Raw genomic sequence first — 20,110 nt, forward strand, 5'->3', positions numbered from 1 at the left:
AATACAGTAAATGGACAACAGGGTATGCGTACCCCTGCCCCCCCCCAGAAAAAGCACTGTGTATACATAATATCAATTTGAGTTCATTTAACAGGTAGATTTGGAATGTAGAGATCTGTATTCCTGTGTTATTGGCATCCATAGCTTCATACATTTGGTAAAATTCATATTTTTTCTTTTTTTACTTTGTCCCTGTGTAAAATGGGATTGAGTTCATTTAAGGATGTACAAATGGGTGTAGGCGGGGGGGCAGCTCCCGCCCTCAATAAATCAATAAAAATACTTAACAAACTGAGGATCTGCCCCCTAACATGAAGCCTGCCCCCCACCCCACCCCAACATAAATCCTTGCTGCGCCCATGGATGTACACAAGTTGCAAACAAACTTTTGGAAATGACAAAAGAATTTCTACCTATCGGTTCTCAGTTGCGGTCAGACCTCAGAACCCAAGATCTTTCATATGCGACTGCTGAATGTGTGGGGGGGGGGGTCACCACCCTGTTTTGTCCACATTCTTCTCAATAAGCCATATCCCATTTTACAAATGGAGAAATAGAAAATGCTGGTCTACTTTTATTTCCAGCCGCGGATAATGTCTGGAAGGCACTAGGGGCAAACAGGATGTGGGACTTGTTTCATAGAACGCGCGCCCCTCATGAATATGGAAAACGCCAGGTATAAATATGTATGAGCTGCCTGTCAGTCTCTCCGCCGGGTTCCCTTCCACGCTCTTTCTCCCTCTCCTCCCGCCACCGGAAGTGCCCCGCCGGTCGGCGGATCGGGAACGGCCGAGAGCAACATGGCGGCTACGGCAGCAGCGGCGGCGGCAGGAGGAGCCGCAGCAGCCGTGTCACGGGCACCGCCCGCTCGGCGGCCCGGCTTGGGCCTGGGGCTCGGCCGCCCTCCGCGCTCGGCGACGCGCGGCCCCCGCGAGCGGCCGTCGAGCCCGTGGGAGCTGGTGAGGCCCTCGGTGACGGAGCTGTCGCGGGCCGTCAGGAGCAACATCCTGTGCACGGTGCCCGGCTGCGGCAAAGTGCTGCCCAACCCGCCGGCGCTGAGCATGCACCTCAGCAAGGCCCACGGCGTGCAGCAGCAGCAGGTAGGCGGCGGCGGCGCCCTCTCCTCTCCCTCCTCCGGGGACCGAGCGCCTTCCCTCTTAGCTCCAGAGAGAGGTTTTATTTCAGCCCCACTTTTTAGCATTCGGTTTCTTTATAAGCTTCCCAGGTAACAATGTACTGATGGGCAGCTGTCAGAATTCAATTATTTTCATTGATGGCGGTTATCTGAATTAAAATGTTAATGTTAATAATCACTCTTCCAGCATCGGTTTGTTCACAACGTTCCCAAGTCGTAGTTATTAATGGGTAGCTTACAAAATTCAATTATTAATTATAATATTCAGCCCCTCGTGGTATCCCAGGCAATAATTATTAACTGGTAGCTATAGACATCCAGTTATTAATAATAATCACAGCAACAAAAACCCTTTTCCTATTCTCCCCACCCCACCCCCTTTTGGTTGATTTATCTCAGATACCCCTTTCCCCTCTCTCCCTCCTCCAGTGGCATTCTTAATATCTTTTTAATGTTCTGCTGTTGTTGAGCCACTTTGAGCTCATTTTGTTTGCTTGAAAAGTGGTGTGCCAGTACAATGTTAAATCAAACCTCGGAGACTCCCTTTCCCACTCACAATTACTTCTTAGCTTTATATAAAGGTTGCAGGCAAAGCTGCCAGGATGCCTTACAACCATGATAATAAAATACCTTTTTAAAAAAGCAAATGTTAGGGAGGGCCCATAGCTAAAGTGATGCACATCCTTTCCATGCACAAAGCTCCAGGTTCAGTCTTGGGACAAGATTCGATTCCTGCTAGTCGTGGTAGATGATAATGGGCTGGATGAACCATGTGACCAGATTGGGTGTGAGGTAGCTTCATAGTTGTTCATGCAGAAGATTCCTTGTTCAATATGCAGGACCTCTGGTTAAAAGGATCTTATTGGGAAATAATTCTCCTCAAGACCCAAGAGAGCTGTGGCCAGTCAGAATAGAAAATCCTGAATTAGATAACCATTGGTGTAAGTCTGGGGGTAGCCAACATGGCGTCCTCTAGACATTTTGGACTACAGATGCCACCATCAGCCCCAGTCAGCATGGCCAGTGATCAGATATTATGGGGAGATCGTAGTCCATAAGATCTGGTGGCCACCACATTGGCCATTGCTGATCTAAGTCATATGAATATGGTATATGAAAGTGCCATACTGTGGGCTTCCGGCCCATGGACCTTAGGTTGCCGACCCCTGTTCTAATACCTTTTATCCCTCAATAACTTGATCATCTGGGCCTCTTAGTCTGTTCACTTAGTACTTCCCAAGATTCGCTAGTTCATAACTTGGTTGATTGGCATCATAATTGCAAGTAACTTTGGCATTATTAGGATGTTTTCTGTTCTTCCTGGGGAAGACTGGGTACCAGTTATCCCTGGAATGTTATTTTCCTCTCATGCTTCTGGAATTTCTGTTAATCATACGTTAGCCTGTGACTTCCAAGGACTGTGGCTCTTATTGTGGGTTCTTAACTCTGTGGCTTCATGATGATTCTATAGAGGCAGAATTCTAATGCTTTGTTCATTTGTGATACTCAGCAGTATCAGCTCAGCTGCCATCCTTTCCTTTAGTATTTTTTTGGCAGAGAGTATCCATTCTAACCATTCATTCACAGAGTTGCAATACATAATGGGTAACCATCTACCCCACAATCTGCTTGACCTAGAACAATGTGTAACATAAGTAAAGGGTTGTTTGGATAACAGGCCTGGGGAAGACTTGCCTGAAATATTGGAGAATGACTGAACTTGCTCCCTCATAGTAAGCAAGTTTAGAACCAAAGCCTGAACTGTAAGTCTCAAATGACTACATAATGACACCACCTATTCAGACCCATATGATGATATTCTTTCTGCAAAAAGGAGACAAGTAGTGGCACCACTAATCTGTTACCCTCACCATAAGCATCTGACAAATCCCCTCACTATGGTCCTCTTGTAAACGCTCTCACACAAACATATTTACCGGTACACACAAAAATGCTTTTTCTGTAAGCAAATATGAGGAGGCGCCTCTTGAAGGGCCAAATAATCAACCCACCCTAAAATCTCTTTCTTAGCAGAGTCCTCAGTAGGCTCTTATATAAATGTATTAGGTGCAGGTCAGGGTTTCTTCAGACTTTCAGAATCCTTCAACTACTATGGCCCACTGAAACATGTGACAGCTTCATGTGGCCTCGCTGCAGCCCTTCCTGATTCCTCACTCCAGCCAAACATCCTGCCTGCCAAGCTGTGTTGTTGTTAAAATCAGGCAAGAGCATCCCCATTTAAAATATTTAGAAATCCCTTCCTAAGCTCTGAAACTGTACTTCATCTAAGCTTTCTAGGTTCAATGAACAGTGTCCCCTCGCCATCTACATTGCTTTCTTCGGAAGCTGAACGTGTGCTTCCGAAAAAAGCGCAACCTATGTGCTCTTTCATTCCACAAATTCACTCTGTACAGTGGCACCTTGGTTCTCAAACTTAATCCGTTCCGGAAGTCCGTTCCAAAACCAAAGCGCATTTTCCCATAGAAAGTAATGCAAAATGGATTAATCCGTTCCGGACTTTTAAAAACAACCTCTAAAACAGCAATTTAACATGAATTTTACTACTGGTATCTAACGAGATCATTGATCCATAAAATGAAAGCAATAATCAGTGTACTGCAGTCACACAACCAATCAATCAGTAGCTGAACTGGGTTCCACACTGTCACAAAATCAAAGCAAAAAAGAGCCACAAAAACGCAAAATAAATAGCAAAAACAGACAGACCTCAGTGTAACACTCAAAACAGAAATGTGGCACTCAAATTGGAAGTGTAACACTCAAAACGGAGCACGTTCAGTTTCCGAAAAAAGTTTGCAAACCAGAACACTTACTGCTGGGTTTGCAGTGCTTGGGTTCCAAGTTGTTTGTCTACCAAGATGTTTGAGAACCAAGGTACCACTGTACTTTTATTAAAATCTCTTGAGTATGCCCCAGGTAAGGACAACTTCATAACCTTCCCTGACCTAGCCTGAAACCCTAGTAACCTAATCACTGTAGCTATGAAAGGCTCACTGTATTTAATTACAGATTCCTGCAGCTTCTCTTGTGTATTTCATACTAAGCAAGGAAACCTCCTCTCACCAAAGCCAGAATCCCTACCGCTAATCTTCCTTTTCTCCCATAACTTTCTCTTCTCTTGTTTTTATCTTGAAAATGAGCTTTGTGCCTGAGCCCATGGTGCTGTTTTCAAAATCCTGGTATTTAAGTGAAGTACTGTACTCACATCTTTCTTACTGCCTTTATGGTTGGGTTCCTGCTTCTGATTGTACTTTTTTAATAATTTCCCCCACTGGATCTCTTTCCAAATTTGAAATGTGACCTTTTATGGGAAGTGGCTGGCGGCTTCCTCCAAATCCCTTCCAGAAGTGCTTGATAAAACTTCTAGTGGGAAGCTGTAGCTATTTAGAGCAAAACGAGTGTTTATAAAACCATGTCCTCCATCTTGCAGCCAGATACTTGTTTGGAAATTACTGGCTTAATTAAGATTTTAAAGTAATGTGACAATAATATTGCAACAGCTCCTACTTTGACTCCTTGTAATCCCTCCTCATCCCTTTACATACCATACCCCAGGGTGGCATAATGGCTTGTTGGGCTTTTACTTCAGAAATATCTTTTCAGACTTATTTTCGCTCCAACCAACAAAGAGTTTACTCAAAATGGTATTCCATATTTTAGTGCCAATATTACAGTAGAAAGTAAGGTACCTGATAGTACTTTAGAACTATGAGTATATGGAAATCTGTATATGCTTGTGAGTGAATTTTGAAGTGAGACTTGCATTGTATATAGGGAAAGTGAGCTCTGTAAAATAAACAGGAAGACTCCAGTCACTGGGTCTGTGAGCCAGTTTTAAGTCACCACTCATCCATTGATCTCACTAGGTGACCTTGAGGCAGTCATTTTTCTTCAGCCTAACTTACTTCATGTAGTAGTTGTGAAGATAAAATGGATGGGTGGAAGCCTGAGATGTAAAATGAAATAAATAAATGCTGGCAGCTTTTTGTTGTTTTTGAAGATTCTTTTGCTTAAGGATTGGAAATATTTTTCATTCCTAGGGATTTATATACTGTATGCTACCACTGCTGTTTATTAACAGAAGGGTAGGGAGGGCCTGAAGAGTAGAAAGAGTCTCTCTGCATTCTTCAGGACTGAATCGTTGCATTTCAGGTTTTAGCATCTCTAGGCTGTTCTCTCACACTTTCCCCACTCCTTTTTGAAAGGGAAGATAAAAGGAAGTTAGAGAAGAGGTTGGGCACCGATGATGAAACTTACACTCCAGCCAGTCTGAGCATGTATCTAATGCAGCTGGTTTGGAAAGCCTTGGATTACGAATACTTGGGTACCTTAATGTATAAAGAGAACGCCACACTTTAAAAAGACTTTAAAAGTTGTGCAGTCCAAATTTTACACCAAGGAAAGCTGTCTCTTTGTACTAATTGAACCACATCCATATACTTCTGCAATCAAACTACTGGTATTTTGTAATGTTGGGCACTGAATCCCTGTCCCAAAACTTCTGGAATTACCGGTAAGCCCTATCTCAAAACTACTGGAAATCCTACTGATTTCCTTCTGGCTTCTGAGATTTTAGGAGCCATATCCACACATATTTTAAGCAAATCTTTCCAACCAGAAGTGCCAGAAACTTTGTGTTTTTTAATATAATATTATAGGAAATAATAGGCCCATTATTCTGTGTTTTTGTCTATGCTTGCTCTGAATCACAGTAGGCTCAAAGCCCTGCTGAAGTTCAGCTATAGAGAGACTAGAGCAATCAGTGGTTCCTTGACCTGGTTCATGGCTCTGACATCCCAAGTCATTGGTATAGCACTAGTCTCCCTAGCTTCAGTTTGTTTTGAATTTAATATTACACTCTCTTGCTATGAGATGTTTGGTTCTAAATCGTTTGGTCTAAAAGTTCAGCATAATGTTTTCTGCAAAATGTTTCTCTTTCCTAAGTGACTGTCAGTGTTCACTCAGTCATATCTTCTTGGTTTAACAAGCCCAGATGTGAATAAGCCTTGTTGTGTCCACACACACCCTTCCCTCCTTCTTGGTTTAGTGGTTAAGAGCAGTAGACTCGTAATCTGGTGAACCGGGTTCGTGTCTCCGCTCCTCCACATGCAGCTGCTGGGTGACCTTGGGCTAGTCACACTTCTTTGCAGTCTCTCAGCCCCACTCACCTCACAGTGTTTGTTGTGGGCGAGGAAGGGGAAGGAGAATGTTAGCCGCTTTGAGACTCCTTAGGGTACTGATAAAGCGGGATATCAAATCCAAACTCTTTTTCTTGGTGCACCAAAATTAACCCCAGAATTCTTCATCTACTCTTATTACACTAGCACTAGGAAACTGGTTATCTCAGGTTTGGAACATTTTCAAACCATGGTTTAAAATCATGGGTGGTTTGGAACATGGTAACTGTGTTACTGGGACCTATCGTTAATTGGAAATTGCCTTGCTTCTCACAGTGTGCCAAGGAGAAAAGTGGCGGCATGAGGATAGCATACCCTCCAACATTTCTCGGATGAAAATATGGACATCCCATTCCATAATGATAATTTTACTATTTATACCCCACACATCTTACTGGGTTGCCCCAGCCACTCTAGGCAACTTCTAACATATATGAAAACGTTTAAAAAAAAACAAAAACCTTCCCTATATAGTATTGCCTCCAGACAGCTCGGGGGTTAGATAACTCCATACCCTCCAACATTTCTCCAGTGAAAACAGGGACATCCTAAGGAAAAGCAGGACATTCTGGGATCAAATCAGAAACCAAGATGGCTTCTCTAAATCAGAGCACATGAGCAAAAGCCTTGTACATACCTCTGCTTATTTAGCCAGAATTGACCCAAACTGGGCTAGTGAATAATCAACTACCTGTCACATAATCTAGGCAATTAGAGTGACCTGGGTTGTAAACTACCTAAAGTTTTTCTTCCATATAGGGAATATCTGAAACATGTACAGAAATTTCAAGTGGAGAGTCTCTTCAGTATGCAGGCAGGCAAAACGCCGTATAAAGACAAGCTTTATTTGTATTCCAGATATTTCTGAACCTCAAACGTTAGATACAATTTAATAATATTCTTCTGCTACAGGATGGAAAAATAAATCCTGCAATAAGGAAAGACTTGAAAACGCCACAGAAATACTACTGCTGTCCTATTGAAGGTTGCCCTAGAGGGCCAGAAAGGCCTTTTTCACAATTTTCTCTTGTAAGACAGGTATGTATTCTAACTACACTATTCAATAAATAGAACGAAATAATTTATATGGAACATCTTATTCAAGAGCCATGCATCTTTCTGAATTGCATGATTTCTGTGTAAATGTATACCATTATAATAATAAGAGAAGCTGCATATGAATGCCATTTCATATTATTAGTTGTCTATTGTTTATGGGATCAGTGTGTTGGGAAAGAGCTCTCATGGAACTAGGGAGCCTGCAGCATCATTGCACAGGTTTTATACATGCTACTCTTTTGTTAGAAAATTAAACTTATTAAATGTGCTGAGATATGCCTTCAGTAGCTGAAAATGAAAGGAGCAAATCGGAGGGTAATTTTGCTGTAGATTTCTGAGTAGTTAATTCAATTACTCCTTTGACAACTCTCTGTAATATGCCTTCTTTTCACCAGAAGTACAAAACTGTGTAAAACGTATAATGGGCCTGTGTAGATTATTGAGAACTTTAACTGCAAACTTCATGGAGCCTGAATGTCAGAGGTCTGGATCTTCTAAGAAATGCATTCTCTGCTTCTTAATATCTTTTGAAAAAGTGGAATTGTTAAAAGTCAGTTGCAGTATTTATTGAGTTGAGGTGCAGCCAGATAGCGCATGTGGACTTTCTTTCCCATGTTTTAACCATTTTCAGGAATTCCAGAAAAAATCTTGAACCCCCTCAGTCAACTCCAGTCAATCATTTAAAAATGCATGAAAATGCATCAAAAATTATGGAAAATTCAGTTGTTGACAGCATGCTCAAAAGTGCCTTGTCTTGGATAGACAAGGCTGGAACGTGAACAGCTTTGTGTCTCAAACATAGTACCACTTTCTTCTGTTTGGGAAGGACCATCGCTCAGTGACAGAGCACTGGCATCTCCAGGTAGGGCTCAGAAAAAGCCCAGTCTGAAACCCTGAAGTCACTGCCAGTCAATGTAGACCAGGGGTCCCCAAACTAAGGCCCGGGGGCCGGATGCGGCCCAATCGCCTTCTAAATCCGGCCTGTGGACGTTCCGGCAATCTGCGCGTTTTTACATGAGTAGAATGTGTCCTTTTATTTAAAATGCATCTCTGGGTTATTTGTGGGGCATAGGAATTGTTCATATATATTTTTTCAAAATATAGTCCAGCCCCCCACAAGATCTGAGGGAAAGTGGACCGGCCCTCTGCTGAAAAGGTTTGCTGACCCCTGGTGTAGACATTACTGAACTAGATGAACCAGTGCTGTCCAAGGCAGTTTCCTATAACTTACTTAACTTTTTATATTTCAGCATTTTATGAAAATGCATGCTGAAAAGAAGCATAAATGTGATAAATGCAGCAATTCCTATGGCACCATATGGGATCTGAAGCGACATAGTGAGGACTGTGGCAAGTCTTTCCAGTGTACTTGTGGATGCCCCTATGCTAGCAGGACAGCATTATTGTCTCATATTTATAGGACACAGCATGAGATCCCTGTTGAACATAGGTAAGGGCAACATTTTTTCTTTGTTAACTGTTTCATATATGTGCACATATATTTGCCTTAAAACTTTGGAAGGGGGGGGAGTTCTAACACCATTCTGTGAAGATCACTGCCACTGACAGCTTCCCTTATCTTACCAACATTTTTTTTAAGGATAACTAAAGAGGCATGAATTTTTCCAGGGTTTTATACAATCAATTATTATCCAACATGCTGCCGCCAGTAAAACTGATTCTGTTTGAACTATCTAACAATTCAGAATGCATTTCCATTCAGTGTGGGGAAGCAGGGTGACTACTACTTTTGAAATCCTTTATCAAAATGCTTAATGCACCGTATTATAGACTGTGTGGAATCACAGTGCAAAGTTTACTTTTAGGTCAGCTGCTAAACTTCTGAAAAATTATGCTTTGGTTGAATAACCTAGGCACAGAGTTTAACTTTAACTCTGATTTATTTACCCAGCAATGAACATCAGCTGTTTTCTGCTTAACATTACCTTAATTCAATGTGTTACTATTTTGATTTCTCTAAGTATGCTTTCAAGGCAAACAATTCACATTATTCTAAATTCTGTTATAGAAATGGTAAAAGTGGTGGGGTGGGAAAGATTCAGAGGGAATGAAGGAGTATGTGCTACAGCTGTACCTAGTCAAAGATTTTGTAATATTTACAGGGATCCACCAAGTAAGAAAAGGAAAATTGAAGCCTCTGTATCCAATCAGTTGGTGAGAGAAAAAGTTAAAGGAGCTTCTGCCAGTGTCCAGACCAGATGTACTAGCACTAAAGACTTGGAGACCTCTGAGATGAAGCCAGCAGCTTCCTTTGAAGATTCTAGCTGTTCCTATACTACTAAGCAAACACAAACACAGCCAAAAAATTCACCAAAGTTGCTTCTGCCAAAGCCAAAAGTGGCTTTGGTTAAACTCCCTGTAATGCAGCTTACTCAACTGCCTATCTTTGTATCAGCACCAGACTCTTCTGTCAAACCCGTTGTAGTTGCCGTTGATGACAAAGGCTCTGTTATGAGTACTGTTCACTTAATGCCTCTGCCGGTAGGATTTATGATACCAGGACTGGAGGCTGAAACACTTGCATTTAAAAGCACTTTGCCCCTTTCAAAAACCAAAAATGCTGGCAGTGTTGAGCCAGTCAGCACAGGTATCCAGGTCAATTTGGGTAAAAGGGCATCAGATAATACAATCCAAGATCTGGAAGCCATATGCTACAAGAACGGGATTTGTTCAACAAATGTGCAGACGGACTTATCTTATATTTCGCAGAACTTTGTGACATCTGCAGCCTGGACACCTGATTCATCGGTGTCCTCTTGTTCTCAAACAGACCTGACGTTCAGCTCTCAGGTTTTGTTGCCAATTAATGTGCAGACGCAGACACTGTTACCCAGTTCAAAGTTGACTTCTTCCATAGCTGCTCAGACAGATGCACTTGCACAGGCTTGCTTTCAGTCATGTGGAATTTCTCGGGAGACTCAGACCAATAGGTTGCAGAAAGATATTGATGGGAGAGTACAAATGGACCAGGCTGTAATGTGCAATGACATTTTTGACAGTGTTAGTTCATCATTCAGTGATTCAACCACAGTGGGACTTCCAGGCAGCAACTTGATGGCTGCAGGCCTGGGTCAAAGTCTGCTGCAAAGAGGAAGTTGCAAATCTTTGAGTCCAGACACTAAGTGTGAGCCAGTTATCAGCTTCAGTGCACAAAATAATATTCTCCCACAGCAGGTTATGACAGACAATCAGACCCAGACAATGGAGTTACTGAACGATCTTGAAACTATTTTTTCTAATAACACAGCGAGTCAGTCATTGGATAACCGTAGTCTTTTGACTGACACTAGCTCGCATGCTGGCACACCCTTGCCTTCTGGCCCTACGCAGAACACAGGAATTGATTTTGACATTGAGGATTTCTTCACAGCCTCCAATATCCAGACTCAAACAGAAGAGACCCAGCTTGGTAACCTGAACTCTGAGCCAGTCTTGGAGTTGCTAGATATTGAAACCCAGACAGATTTATTTTCAGATAATGCCACCCAGTCCTATAGCTGCAGGGGTAATCCCAATTTCTTAGGTTTGGAGATGTTTGACACACAGACCCAGACAGACTTAAATTTCTTTTTAGACAGCCCCTATTTGCCTTTGGGGAGCATCTTGAAACAGTCTGCCTTCTCTATGAGCACAGACTCATCTGATACAGAAACACAGACAGAAGTGCATTTTCCTGCAAAAAATTCCTCTAACCAAATGGCAGAAAGCAAAGTCCAGCTGAATAGTGCTGAAACACAGACCATGGATAGCTGCTTTGAAACCCTTGGCAGTTTATTTCTTACTAGCAATGAGACTCAGACTGCTATGGATGACTTTTTGTTGGCTGACTTGGCCTGGAATACAATGGAGTCACAGTTCAGTTCAGTCGAAACACAGACTTGTGCAGAATTGTGTTCTCTGTTTCAGGGTCCTGGTAAATCAAACCATTGAGTGCTGTTCTCAAACTCTCTTTTCTTTGAGGAATAAGTTATGTGTGGGTAGGAGAAACTGACATTCAAGTCACCTCCACTGAATGTAATTGACCACATATGGTTGGTTTACAAACTATGTCGTACTATAAGGTACTTGTGTTTTGTGTTTACTAATATGAATCCCGTGTGCATATGTTTACGGCTGTGTGTTTGTGTATGTTTGAACACTTCATAACTCGTAGTAATCTTGTGTCTGCCCTCTGCTATGCTGAGTTACATTTTAAAAAAACAACTCATAGCTGTTAGTAATACCTTTCCTCTGACCTTGACTATTAACGCAGCAGTCCTGTATTTGGGAAGAAGTCCACTAAACAGAGTGGAGTTCTTGAGTAATCAAACATGGAATTGTGCTGTAGGTTTTTTGTTTTGTTTTGTTTTGTTTTGTTTTGTTTTGTTTTGTTTTGTTTTGTTTTGTTTTGTTTTGTTTTGTTTTGTTTCAAATGGACCAAAACCTAGTTTTCTTTAAATTCTGGCTCATTCCCCAAATCCTGAAAATGCAGTCCTTCTCTTTTTTGTTCTTGTTTTTGGAGTTCTTTGTTGCAATTCAGCTCTACAGGGGTTACATCATGGTTGTGCCCAAGAATTCCTACAGATTCACGCTTCCGCATGTTGCTGTAACGTAGTCAACAATTTGGCAGGAATGTGCCCTACATACTTGCAGCAGCTTGTTGCTTGCTAAGAAACCAACCAAAGTACAGAACAAGTTTTTGCGCTCTCACTCTCTCTCTGTGTGTCTCATCTGGCTTCTAATTCATATAGATTTAGTAAGACTTCATACTTGTGACTGTGGGTAGGTGAACAACTGAATATTGACATCAACATGCTAAGAAAAATGTGCAGCAGTACACTTTGGATTGTGTACGACTAAGCTATACTCAGACTAGGATTACTGAAATTAATCTAATTTAGTCGTGTCCATTAATTTCGGTTGGTCTGCTTAGTGTATGACTAACGTTGAATACAACCCAACATGTTTAACATGGGTAAATCCTTGCTGATCATGGATTCAATTTTCTTGAAACAATGTTAGTTGCCTGTAGTTTCTGAACAGTCTTGCCAGGTTCTAGCAGTTTGGAATTATGCCCAATGGCTTGCAAAAATCTGTATTAAGTAAGGAAAATAAAGAAAGGCACCAATGCAGAAATGAGAGAGGATACTTCAAATGTACACTTGGATATGTTATTTAATTCAGTGCATTTTGTGTCAGCAACTCTTCAGAGCTACTGGTTTTCATTGCCTCTGAAAAGGGATTATTGACTAAAATTCCCAATGCACCTTTTTTCTTTTTAATCTATCCTAAGAGTTTATGTCAAACAATCACTTTGGAAACATAGCTGCAAGGCAAGCTACGAAAAAGCAGTGAGTTGCTATCTGCTCAGGACAAGATCACTAGGAAGCTCTTCTACCAAGTAATAAAGGAAATTGTTCATCAAAGTAGCAGATGGCGTGTGTTCAGCTACAGCTTTTACCTGCTGTTGGACATACAGTTCTGTTTGTGATTGAATTCTTTCAATTCATGTTGAGCCCTCAGCTCCTCCAAGAACAACTTATCTTTCAAAGGGCAAAAAAACTGAGGGCTAGGATGGAGGATCTGTGGTCCTCCAGATGTACCTGGGCTACAACTGTTATCATCCCTGACAGTTGTCCCTATTGTCTAAGGCTGATGGGAGTTGGGAGTTCAGCAGCATCTGGAGAGCACCATGTTCAGTGGTAGGGTCTGTTGTTGTCATTATATAGTGCTGCTAATGGTCTATCATCATAGACACATCACTTCCACATTGATTTTGTGTCTTGCTTTCTAATTCTTACCCAACATACTCTGGGCAAAGTCAAAGTGTTAGCAACTGCTCAGCGTATCTGTTGATGTTCTTCAGAAACTTCTATTTCCAGTTTTTGTTTATTGAAGAGAATATCCTACACTGGATATCCTACACTGGATATTTGCAATCTTCATTAATTGTATGCAGGGTTTATTTTTTCTTTCTCCAAGTATTTATTGCGCAGAATTGAGCATCGATTTCCCACTGAGCCTTGGATAAGCATTTGGAAGAAGAACTCTCGACTGGGCCCTGTACGTACATAACACTTTGGTATGCACCAGCTGATTGCTTCAGCCAAAGAGTGGCAAACAGCTTCCAGGCTGATGCAGGTTACACACTGTTCTTCAGAAGTGCATTACACATCCTTGATTGTTGCTGTTTAACAAGTGATGAAGCTGAAAAGATGCAGTTTGGTCAGAGTCCCAGGCAGCAGTGAAGTAATGACATCACTAGGGTGCACTCTTTATGTATCATGCAAGTTGTTTTGATCTAAGGTCAATTGCCAGTCAGGAGTTGTACTGTTATTCCTCCATGGTCACATGAATTATTATTATTATTTTATTTATTACTTGCCCTTCCACCCTAAGATTCTAGGTTGGTTCACAACAATTTAAAATACATTAAAAAGATGGCACTCCAAAAATTTAACTATACCCTTGTTGGGATGCAACTAAAAAGTCCCTCATCCCACTGAAGCTTAGTGCTCTCCTATTGCTTCCAATGCAAAGCTAGTGTCATCCGGCTTGCTGTGGTATACAGCTTGGTAGTTGCAGTTCAGAATGTAGTAGCCTAGGTGCACTTTTGATTAAAATGTCCATGGGCACCTTGAAGTGGTTTTGTGTTGTTGATGTGTGTCTGTGGTCAGGATATTCAGGCACTAATATGAGTATGTATATTAAGCTTTTCCACAAACAAAACAGGCAGCTGTCCTGGGTCCCCCACCCCTTAAACAAAGTACCACTAATGCAGTGGAGATCATGTTGGTATATAATCGCCTTCTTAAGTTGATGTGATTGTCTTTAAGCAGCTACTTATAGATGGGTACTGCCAGTGCCAATAGTGCAGATTGACCTTTGGGCTCTATTCTGTTACTGGTATCTTATCCTACATAGGGTGCTTATGCAATAGCTCGCCTTGAACTGTTGCTGTGACTAAATCAATCCATGCATTTCTGCTTGTGGGGGAAGAAATGTTCCACACTCCTTCGACTCATAGAAGAAGACTTAAAAGCCATCCACAGCTCAGTGCACAAAATACAGTAGCTTATTTTCTCCTCCAGGAATGGCAGATCTCCTGCATGCCCCACTTTTGGCTATCTTCTTTCTTTAGTAGGAGATTCCAAGAATATATTTGCTATAGAGAGAAAATATTGACTCAGCCTGGTCATATTTGCAGGAAAGACCTGATTTCTGAGCACCTTTCACGAGCCTGGCATCCTTTTAAAGGAGATTTTGAGCCTGTCTCTGAAATGAATCTTGTAACATTTTATTCTTTGGTTCTATTAAGTGTTCCCCCCCCCCCACCATTTCATCAGATTGATTGAACCAGGCTGTTGCTCAGTTTGTAACTGTCTGCACACAATCCTTGTATTTGATTAATATGAGTTAATTAAAGGGAGTTTGGTACATAAGCTACATCTTCTGCCTTTGGTTTTTCCAATTCCATAGTATTTTCTAGCAATCAAGGTAACCTACCTGCTAATGAGGGAGCAGTAAACAGATTTGAATTTTTAAAGAATTGGTTTATATACTAGTGTTTAGCTTGATGGTCATGACCTAGACACAGAGGGCCTACTTGCAGGACACAATAGCTACAGGAAGGTAAGTTTCTGTCAGCATGAACCACCTGACCTGAATAGAGGTTGATACCACATATCCTCCTTCTGAGCTGGAGATTATCCCTTGTTAGATCAAACTCAGCATGTTGTTGTCAAAAGCAAACTAAGAATGTCCTGCTCAGCTTCTACATATTAATATTCTACTTCATAGAAGGTGAAAGATGCTGATATACATACTGATATCTTAGTGTTTGTGTGACTAGCCCTGATTGCTATAGTACTAAGAAACAAGAAATGCCTTTCTCGCAATCTGATTGACACTGATATATACAGACATGATCTTCCTTACAATCCCAAGTATAATACAGCATGCATGGTGCATATTGTCAGCATATAGTCAGCTGACATTTACATTATCTCTAACTTGAGTCCTGTCTTCTATAGGGAAACTTTCTCATCCTTGAAATTATTCACTTTTTCTTCAGTTAAGGGTTAAAATTAACTTGAACTAAAAACCAACCATATTTGTTTTTCGGCAACGATAATAAAGCAAGTACTACAAGCTACTACCCATCACAGGCAAGCAACAATAAACTTTGGCAAGCTGTTCCTCCCAGGGGTTGGATGCTTCCTTTCTCACCTGCTTCCAGAGTGCTATATTAGTTGTCTTTTTCGAGCATCTGAAAGCAGGGCCTAACAGTCACTGTACTGGGTGAGTTGCTTAGTATCATTTTAGAAAGTAAAATAACTCGTTCACAGTCACTGTACAGTAGCCTTTGCCAACCTGGTGCCTTCCAGATGTTCCCATAGGCCCTAGCCAACACAGCCAGGTTGGCAGAGGCAGTGTTAGAGGTTACCTGAGGCAGTAGATGCACCCATGATACTTGCCTGTCATTGTAGCTGTTTCGAGATGGATGAAAGGGTGAAAGGATGAGCAGACAGGAAATATACAACCACCTCTTAATTGTTTGCAAAGCTATATTAACGTTTAAAGGAACATTCTTGAATATAATTTTGCACCACAAAATAGCACTAGTCTGCTTACTGGATGTTTCTAAACTGGAAAACATAAAACATGAGTTGCAGAGCTTAGTGTGATGTCTTACTCTTGCTGGATCAAAGTATGGTATTTCATTTCATTATGCTTGCTAATTTTCAAGAAAAATTCTAGGTGTGCATACATACAAGCACATGCTTCACCTCCGACTGCAGATTGAGATCACGTACACAGACACTGGAAATGAAAATCTGTAAGCCTCTGCATGCTTTATGGGAATTTGGGTTTTTGGAGGTCAGGGACTTGTTTCTGAATAAATGTAGGATTGCACTGTGAATAAACTTGTGTCTAGGCTGTGTATGGGCTGCAGATGGGAACACGTATGCTTCATTACACCTCAACCCCCCCCCCTGCAATTTTTTTTAATTCCCTAATATCTAGTTTTCCACATAGAAAATAAGAGGGAATCCTTTTGTATGGAGGAGCATTCAATAATGTGAGCCCCCACCTGCAGCGTAAGCATGGGGTATACCATGTCAGAAGCAATACCGTGTCATTGGACAATACCAGTGAACTAAGGGGTTTTTGTCCACTGCAAGTTGCCTGAAATGTGAAAATGAGTCAATACACCCAGTTCATCTATTAAAGGGTCAAAGGTGGTATCAGAACCTTGGCATGTAGATGAAACATCTGAATGACACCATATTAAATTCCAGCATTGATCATGTATATCATTGAACATTTTCTGTATCCACTTCTTGCACTTTATGAAGTTTTTGCAAGGGAACAATACAATGCTGCTGTTTCCTAACATCAAGAGAATTACTTCCGTTTCATCACTGAGGGGGTAGGGAGCAGATGGGCTGGAGGAATCCTGAATAAAAATGAAACTGTGGCCTGTTACCTTTAAGAGGAGGTTGTCAAATGATTAGTTTTAATATCTGGCTGGATATGGTAAGTGAAAGAAAATCTCATTATCGTTGGCAGCTGCAATTTTCACTACACCCTCCTTTCTGCCATGTTTGGGAGGAAAGTAGTCCTCTTTTTCTAGGGGTTTCCCCTCTCTCATTTGTGCTCACTTTGTTAAAGATCAAATTTATCTAATATAGTTAAATCTGTTATTCTTTATGGAGCCACATGCCTCCTTTTTCTCCTCTGATGCATACGTATTCTCTTCAGGCAGCTAATCAAGATGAAATGCCAAAGAGCACATTAATGTTACACGTGCATGCAATGACAATTTAGACCAACAGGCAAATGCAGAGTTTCCTCTGTTTTCAGACAGTAAAATGGTAGAACTGACTTTTCTCTGTCTATTAGGTGTTTGCACACACAACTGCATGCATAGAATTGCAAATACTGTGAGCTTTAAATAAATGAACTCTTTGTCTTGGATAAAACTGTTCAGGGTAAGGGCCTATCTGTATATATAATGAAACACATTTATGTCACAAAGATGAACAAATAAATGTCTTTCTGCCTTAACTCACCAGGTTTTTTCCCCTGCCTCTTGTTTTACACTAAATGGTTACTTAAACACTTTGCCATTTCATTTCTCTATTGAAAAGAAATAGTTGTGTCTAGAAAGTGGATTATACTGTGAAATGGAAACGCAATGTCACACTTTTCACTAGCCCCCGTCAAATTGCTGTAGTGCAATAGCCTTTGGCTGTGTGGATGGATAGCATTTCTTTTTTATTCCTTGCCTTCAAACCTCTGTGCCTTGACCACACGTGTAGAAATGCCTGCTTGAAGCTGTTTTGTTCAGTGGGGCTATGTCATTGGGGGGGGGGGGCATAAAAAAGGTGGAGATCCACATCAAGCCCACATCTGTGCCTTAAGACAGCAAGGAAGTGCTCCATCTCTTATTCACCTCCCCCCCCCCCAGACCTTCAAAGCAGCTTCAAATGTTGGAAGGGATGGCAAGGGACTGGTACATTTGCCCACAGGTGGCAGTCATGTTCTTTGATAGAGGTGTTTGGGGGTAAGGTTTTTTCAAAAAAAAATTAACAATATGACCAAAGAGAACATTTCAAAGACTCCTCTGTGTGTAATTTTGGTTATTTCACCAAACTACTTAATATTCTACACTGCATAAAGTCTTTATTTTAGCCTCTTTATGGCAGCAATTATAGTAATTAGAACACATCAAAAAAGTTCTGCAGACTCTTGTGAAGCCTTGGGGCTCATCCACACTTTTGTTTGTGCCACACCTAGAAAGCTCCGGTCCAAGTGGCTTTCCCCTTGCCATGCTCACTTTCAAGGGGAAACCCACTCTTTAGCTTGGAACAAATGGCAATCTGGGGGAAACCCAAATTGCTGTTTGCTCCAACTGAGTGATGAGGAGCGGGTTTTCACTGGGGGAAAGCAGCAGGACAAGAGGAAGTGTGGATAAGCCTTGTGTTTCAGAGCATCATTTATTAATGGACAAACACCAAACCCATGAAGGTTCTTAGAGATCATGTAAAAAGAAAAGGCTACTCGTTTTAATGTATGGCTATCATACCTCTTAGTTCTAAGCCTCCAAATAATTATAAGATTTTGCTGTCATGCTAAGAGAATAATTATAGTTTGAAGGCTGTACTTGATGTATCCTTACTTAATTGGTGATTAAAAAAAAAAAGTTTGTGGACTATATTTAGCCCAGGTTTACTGTAAAGGAAAATTCTACATTATAAGAATATTATTTTTAAAGTCTATAAAATGCAGTAGGCATTGAGCAGGAGGGCTTTTTACTCATCAGTAGGAAGGAAGCTCTTCTGCATCTCAGGTAGGCACACCTGGCACAACTATACTGCCACACAATTGACCTATGTTTTGGAGTGAGGAGGGAAATAATTACTGGTATTTATTCCACTATAAGCTTTTTTTAAAAAAAAAATTAAAAATAACACAGGAGTTGGGGAATAACTCTTCTGACTGAAGAATCACAATGGAATAATAGAATTATATTTTCATAACCAGCCAGAGTTCTAATGCTAAGGCTCCCTATTCTCAGCAAATTAGTTTTGGGGCATAAGCCAACATTCAAAAGCACAAATATACCATTGCCCCTATGTTGCAAAAAAAGTATTTTGGATTGTTCTTGATTGCAATTCTATGTCTAATCTGCAACCTTACAGCACCAATATGCAGTGCCCTGTCTGCAATCTTGATATATTGCATTTTTATTTAATAATAATATATTGTAACATCAAAATTTGCATTATTTAAAACACAGCAAATTCAGTCCCCCCCATAAACCTGTGAAAACTACCTGTGAATAGGTTTGTTTCTCCCCCAAATCCCAAACGCTGAATTGTGTTGGACTCAAAATACTGTCCCTTATTATTGTGCTGTAGCAATTCCTATGTCCCATGATTTGGTCCTGGTTTTCCTAATATTTTTTAGCAAATTTGGAGGGTTGACACAATTGTAACTGATGTGCTGTATCAATCAAAACTAATCAAGGCATCCTTGCTTTACAAAACTGGCATCCATTGTTGCAAGATTGGCTTCATGGTTCCTTGACCTGCTGCAGAGACAGTAATTTCAGTATCCCTGTAGCATTTGGGTCTTGCAAAAAGCTTTCATTCATGGGGAATGCAGGGATTTCCTTCTGGTGGCAGCTGTTCTTATCCTGGGGCCAGAGGAGTGTGCTCTGGAGAGCTTCCTAATGGGAAGAAGCTTCTCTGGCTGTTTGTGCTACCACTGAAAGGGGCAGTTGGGAAGGCCAGGTGTGCCAACTGAAAACCACCCATGGTGCTTTGGGGCTCCAGATATTGGAAGTAAGAATGACCACTTTAATATATAGCATTCTGAGTTATAGCAACCTGCTAGAACCAAAATAGCCTCAGAAACATAGCTGTCAACCTTTCCCCTTTTTTTGCAGGAAATCCCCTTATTATAGCAGTGGGGAACAGCAAGAAGGGTTGACAGCTATGCTCAGAAACCAAGAGTACCCCTTAAGTCCCAGCTCTTGGGCCTCACTGGTTTAAAACTGGTCGCTGCCAATTAATTGAGATGATCAGTCCTGTTGAGTTAAAGCTCACTGCCCTATTATTAATGCAATTGCCCTTGCTACTATCACAATTTTACAAGGGCAGTACAAACCATGCAGGTGTTCGTATTGCAATTAGAAAAGCAATGATTT

The 20,110-nt window shown here is 41.1% G+C and overlaps 1 protein-coding gene across 4 annotated transcripts; it reads left to right on the forward strand.

Annotated features, from left to right (window-relative positions):
• The first annotated feature begins 679 nt into the window (after window positions 1–679).
• On the forward strand, window positions 680–11,351 carry ATMIN (ATM interactor). 4 transcript variants are annotated; one of them, XM_033157191.1, is made up of 4 exons: window positions 680–1,100; window positions 7,243–7,371; window positions 8,643–8,842; window positions 9,516–11,351. In XM_033157191.1, the coding sequence occupies exons 1-4, from the start codon at window positions 801–803 to the stop codon at window positions 11,341–11,343; spliced, it is 2,457 nt and encodes an 818-aa protein (XP_033013082.1). In that variant the 5' UTR covers window positions 680–800; the 3' UTR covers window positions 11,344–11,351. The 4 variants fall into 4 exon arrangements, with proteins under 4 accessions (XP_033013082.1, XP_033013084.1, XP_033013085.1 ...); XM_033157193.1 differs by having other exon boundaries at window positions 680–1,094; XM_033157194.1 differs by having other exon boundaries at window positions 680–1,091.
• Window positions 11,352–20,110: the final 8,759 nt, after the last annotated feature.

This window comes from Lacerta agilis, chromosome 8 (assembly GCF_009819535.1).
Source record: "Lacerta agilis isolate rLacAgi1 chromosome 8, rLacAgi1.pri, whole genome shotgun sequence".
NCBI lineage: Eukaryota > Metazoa > Chordata > Lepidosauria > Squamata > Lacertidae > Lacerta > Lacerta agilis.

Bases quoted from the DNA above. Each gene is read 5' to 3' on its own strand.
- ATMIN (XM_033157191.1), top strand. From the start codon at position 801: ATGGCGGCTACGGCAGCAGCGGCGGCGGCAGGAGGAGCCGCAGCAGCC. The intron at 7,372-8,642 runs GTATGTATTCTA...TTTATATTTCAG, and splicing joins AATTTTCTCTTGTAAGACAG to CATTTTATGAAAATGCATGC. The intron at 8,843-9,515 runs GTAAGGGCAACA...TAATATTTACAG, and splicing joins GAGATCCCTGTTGAACATAG to GGATCCACCAAGTAAGAAAA.